Raw genomic sequence first — 6,119 nt, 5'->3', positions numbered from 1 at the left:
GTCTCCACCCCCTGATCCCTAAAACCACCCATCCCCACCGCTAAACCTACCAGTCTCCACCCCCTTATCCCTAAAACCACCCATCCCATCCCCACTGCTAAACCTACCAGTCTCCACCCCCTTATCCCTAAAACCACCCATCCCATCCCCACTGCTAAACCTACCAGTCTCCACCCCCTGATCCCTAAACCCACCCATCCCATCCCCACTGCTAAACCTACCAGTCTCCACCCCCTGATCCCTAAAACCACCCATCCCCACCGCTAAACATACCTGTCTCCACCCCCTTATCCCTAAAACCACCCATCCCCACCGCTAAACCTACCAGTCTCCACCCCCTTATCCCTAAAACCACCCATCCCATCCCCACCGCTAAACCTGCCAGTCTCCACCCCTTATCCCTAAAACCACCCATTACCACCGCTAAACCTACCAGTCTCCACCCCCTTATCCCTAAAACCACCCATTACCACCGCTAAACCTGCCAGTCTCCACCCCTTATCCCTAAAACCACCCATTACCACCACTAAACCTACCAGTCTCCACCCCCTTATCCCTAAAACCACCCATCCCATCCCCACCGCTAAACCTACCAGTCTCCACCCCCTTATCCCTAAAACCCCCATCCCATCCCCACCGCTAAACCTACCAGTCTCTACCCCCTTATCCCTAAAAGCACCCATCCCATCCACACCGCTAAACCTACCAGTCTCCACCCCCTTATCCCTAAAACCACCCATCCCATCCCCACTGCTAAACCTACCAGTCTCCACCCCCTGATCCCTAAAACCACCCATCCCCACCGCTAAACATACCTGTCTCCACCCCCTTATCCCTAAAACCACCCATCCCCACCGCTAAACCTACCAGTCTCCACCCCCTTATCCCTAAAACCACCCATCCCATCCCCACCGCTAAACCTGCCAGTCTCCACCCCTTATCCCTAAAACCACCCATTACCACCGCTAAACCTACCAGTCTCCACCCCCTTATCCCTAAAACCACCCATTACCACCGCTAAACCTGCCAGTCTCCACCCCTTATCCCTAAAACCACCCATTACCACCACTAAACCTACCAGTCTCCACCCCCTTATCCCTAAAACCACCCATCCCATCCCCACCGCTAAACCTACCAGTCTCCACCCCCTTATCCCTAAAACCCCCATCCCATCCCCACCGCTAAACCTACCAGTCTCTACCCCCTTATCCCTAAAAGCACCCATCCCATCCACACCGCTAAACCTACCAGTCTCCACCCCCTGATCCCTAAAACCCCCCATCCCATCCCCACCGCTAAACCTACCAGTCTCCACCCCCTTATCCCTAAAAGCACCCATCCCATCCACACCGCTAAACCTACCAGTCTCCACCCCCTTATCCCTAAAACCCCCCATCCCATCCCCACCGCTAAACCTACCAGTCTCCACCCCCTGATCCCTAAAACCCCCCATCCCATCCCCACCGCTAAACCTACCAGTCTCCACCCCCTGATCCCTAAAACCACCCATCCCATCCCCACCGCTAAACCTACCAGTCTCCACCCCCTAGATGTGGATCCAACCCCGTCCCCTGGATCTTTGTTCTGCAGTGAGGGGCTACTGGGATTTTGTGATGCTGATGACCGGGTCATCACTGTCTGTAAAACTGGTCCATCATCAAACTAGCAGACCAGCAGCTAATGAAATTTTGAGGTAGCATCCAGGGTGGCCAATCAGATGTGCCACCTTCACTGTTCATAATTATTAAAATAGCTGCCAGTATTTTTCATTCCAAAGACGGTCTGTTTTGTTTCATTGCTCTGACAAACCAGTAGCTCAAACATTGGTGTAATTTTACACAAATAATAGAAGATGGGCACGAGAAGCGTTTTTGGAAACCTCTAGTGGAACCTTTTGAAAAAAAAAAGTTCTCTCAGCATACTGAGTGATTGATAGGCCTTTGACTGATGCACTGACCAATGAGAGCAGGCTTGAGGCGTGTTGACACGAGTAGTCCCGCCCACAATGAAGAAACCCAGCATGAACAGGCAGAGGAAGAGCAGGACTGTGAAGGCATGAAGAGCGTTAGGGGACATTCCTGAAAAAATCTGCCGAAAACACATGTGAGTATGTTTTTTGTATGTTATGCTTTTTCTTTCTTTTTTTTTTTTGCATGTGGACAATCATGTTTATTGTCTATTTTGTATATTTGTATATTATTTTTTATGATCTGTGTCTTGTCTTGCCACTGTCATTCTGTCCTACTGTGGAACTTCTGTCACTAAAACAAATTCCTGGTATGTGAAAACATACCTGACAATAAAGCTAATTCTGATTCTGATCTACTGAATGTGTAACTTACAAAAATATGCAATGTTTAGACTTCACTGTGATAGATAAAATTATCACGATGTGTTAGTTTGTGGAATATACAGTTTTTCATATTTCCATTTATTCATATAGAAAATGCCTAAGTGACATAAATAATTAATGTTACAACACCAATGATTCATCCTAAAAACACAGTAACAGACAAAAGTCAAAACTGTAAAGTTCCAAAATTGGTAAAAACTTTAAAAAGCATACTGTTTATGGGGTACGAAATTCTGAGACCCCATAATAAAAAACAACAACTTGCTTTAAGATTTCTAGATTCTCAAATCATGCTAAATAACACGATCATGTTTTGGTTATGACAGCATTTGATCATGTATAATTTGTAATGAAAAATATTTATTTTTTTAAGGCTAGAGTGTAGGAAGTGACTGGAGGCTTTTTGTGAAATTAGCTGTTATTGAAACATTATCTGAGGAAGTTCTTAGGAAATTCTCAGGAGGTTTTCAAGATACTTTGTGGTTGATTTGCTTCATTGATCGATATGATGTATATTCTCTGGCATAAATGAGAGTGCTGTTAAGCTGTGTGATTAGCAGAAAAAAAATCATCTTTATAAGCTCATTTGTTTGTCCCCTGAGTTTGGAAGAAACCATTTAAGATTACTTCAACACTCTGTTAAGAACTATGTTCCAGGGATATTTGTAGGCTGTCATATGCACAACAGTATCAATATGGGTGTGTGCAGTTTGTGGACGTTTACCACCTCTTACAGAAGTACATGTGTGGCATAGGAGCCCAGACAGATGCCACAATGAACACTTGTTCCATTTAACTATTGTAACATGACATCAATTGTTCAAACTAGATTAAGATGGGGAAGTCGTGGCCTAATGGTTAGAGAGTCGGACTTGTAATCGAAAGGTTGCGGGTTCGAGTCTCCGGCCGGCAGGAATTGTAGGTGGGGGGAGGGAATGTCCAGCGCTCTCTCCACCCTCAATACCACGACTGAGGTGCCCTTGAGCAAGGCACCGAACCCCCAACTGCTCCCCGGGCGCTGCAGCATGGCTGCCCACTGCTCCGGGTGTGTGTTCACGGTGTGTGTGTGTGTGTGTGTGTGTGTGCATTTGTTCACTACTCACTGCTGTGTGTGTGCACTTGGATGGGTTAAACGCAGAGCACCAATTTCGAGTATGGGTCACCATACTTGACAATACGTCACGACTTTACTTTTTTACTTTTAAGATCTTGCGTACTATGCAAGACCAGGCTTGAAAGTGTACTCAGCCAATATGTAGATGAGTTTGATTCTTCATGGGAACAGATTTGGAGAAATGTCACTACATCACTTGCTCATCAATGGATGCTCTGCAGTGAATGGGTGCCGTCAGAATGAGAGTCCAAACAGCTGATAACAACATCACAATAAGACACCACTCCAGTCCATCAGTTATCATATTAAGAAATGAAAAGCTGCAGGTTTTTAATAAACAATACATCATTCAAATGTTTTTAACTTTAAACTGATTGGTCACCGACATGCTTCAAAATATGTTGTTTTATTTGCGTTTAACAGAAGAAAGAAACTCGTACAGTTTTGGACCAACCTGAGTATGATGACAGCTTTTTCATTTTTGGGTGAACTATCCCTTTAATGGCCCTATAAACAGACTTAATTTTCTTTATGCAAAATATAATTCTTTTTTGGGGTGAAATACAACATGAATATGGTCTTGACAGGTTATATGTCATTCATCCTGATATATTTTCCTAACCAGTTCACTGCTGAAAAAAGCTATTCTTGTGTGGCAGCTTAGCCATTATTTCTTCCTCCTAGCATAAAACAGCATCATTTTACTGTTAATATTTGATATTTTACTGCTAATATCGATTTGTTAACATAGAGCATCTGAGTTAATATTGCTTTATTATCTGTATTTGCATGTACAATGAAAAGTACATCAATATCACTTTGTTCTTATTCTCTGACAGATCTGGATCAGAATGGCAACGTATAACAATACTGGAGTAACTAATGATAGTCAAGTCTACCGTTGTGCGTTAAAAGAAAACTTCAAGTACATTCTCCTCCCGGTGAGTTACACTCTGGTGTTTGTGCTCGGTCTGGCGTTGAACATCACGGCCATGTACATCATCTTGTTCCGAACCAAACACTGGAAGCCCAGCACCATCTACATGCTCAACCTCAACGTCTGCGACACGCTTTACGTCCTCACCCTGCCGTTCCTCATCTACTATTACGCTGATAAGAACGACTGGCCATTCGGTGAGCTGATGTGTAAGCTGATTCGCTTTCTCTTCTACACAAACCTCTACGGGAGCATCCTCTTCCTCAGCTGCATCAGTCTGCACCGGTTTTTAGGCGTCTGCCACCCAATGCGCTCTCTGTACTGGATGAACAGCCATCGCGCCCGTTTGGTTTCTGTGGGAATATGGGTGATCATTCTCATCTTACAGGCACCGATTCTTTATTTCTCCAGAGTGAGACTTAATGATAATAATCGGGTCTGTCATGACACCACCATCAAGGAGCTCTTCAATGACTTTATTGTTTACAGCTCTGTGGTGATGTTCCTGCTCTTTGTCATACCGTTTGGGGTGGTGCTGGTCTGCAACGGACTGATGGTGAAGAAACTTCTTGAGCCCGGTGATCTCAGAGAACCAGTGTCACAGCACTCCAAACAGAAATCGGTTAAGATGATCATTATTGTGCTTCTGGCTTTCATGTTGTGCTTCTTGCCTTTCCATGTGACCCGCAGTATATACTACACCTTCCGTTTCCTGGATGAACAGGACTGCGACGTGGTACGACTCTCCAACAACATTTACAAGGCCACGCGACTTCTGGTCAGTCTCAACAGCTGCATCGACCCCATCCTCTACTTCATGGTGGGACAGAGCTTCAGAAACAGCATCAACAAGAAATCAAGCATAAAGTCTGACAAATCCCTCTCAACATTACAGTAAAAAGGAGGATTTTTTTAAACGTCTTTATTTCACAGAATGAAATCCTTTTTTCCTGGACATGTCCTGGCCAGGATTTCTAAATGTCCAGGTTTGGCGTTGTTCTTATACTTGCTAAAACTAATGACTGAAAAGTAATGATTGACCAATAGAGTGCAGCCATAGTGCATAATCGGCCAATCGTGGCATTCGAAAAGGTAGGATCTACAGAAAACGGTCAAAGCAATGCAAATACATGTAGGTCTACATATAATGCATGAGGACTTCAGAGAGAGCATCAATAGGAAAACAAAGCCAAACCCTGACAATTTAGGAAGTTTAGAAATCCCGGCAAGGATCTGCCAGGGAAAATAGGGCTTTTCACACTGCGCTTTATCGTTAGAGGAACGTTTCACACATTTAGCTAATTTAGAGGGAGGTTAGCACCATTTTTACCCGGCGAGCTAGACACCCAATCGCTTGCCTCACCAATGAAAAGGTGACGGAAAACGCGTCAATTGGAGGGAAGATGCAGTTTTATCCTCACCTATATAATATATAGCTGATTTAAATGTTATAAATATAGCTGCCTTCACGCTATGTCGTAATTACATCCAAGTCTGCGGTTTTAGCAATCTCTCCCCACGCTATTTCCACAAAGGGGGATGCGACTGGGCCAGTCTTGGATAGCTAGACCTTCAGACTGATGGCAGAAGGTCTGGGAACCTTGGTCACTTTCAATGGGCAAGACCTGCCCAAGAGGACTTTTGACTGGCAGGTAAATAATCTAATCACGTTGCGTTTAGTTTTGCGTGATGTTTAGGGAGTGGAAATGTCCTCA

At 44.6% G+C, this 6,119-nt stretch overlaps 1 protein-coding gene across 1 annotated transcript; it reads left to right on the top strand.

Annotated features, from left to right (window-relative positions):
• Window positions 1–4,318: 4,318 nt before the first annotated feature.
• LOC306888707 (P2Y purinoceptor 2-like) lies at window positions 4,319–5,302 on the top strand (the record flags this gene model as incomplete). Its single annotated transcript, XM_079447119.1, has 1 exon — window positions 4,319–5,302. One exon carries the CDS (start codon window positions 4,319–4,321, stop codon window positions 5,300–5,302), a length of 984 nt encoding a protein of 327 aa, XP_079303245.1.
• Window positions 5,303–6,119: the final 817 nt, after the last annotated feature.

The sequence above is a fragment of the Barbus barbus genome (assembly GCF_936440315.1).
Source record: "Barbus barbus genome assembly, chromosome: 22".
In the NCBI taxonomy this organism is placed as follows: Eukaryota; Metazoa; Chordata; class Actinopteri; order Cypriniformes; family Cyprinidae; genus Barbus; species Barbus barbus.
The sequence above is the reverse complement of the archived record's forward strand: the minus strand, read 5'-3'. Positions and strand labels throughout refer to the sequence as shown.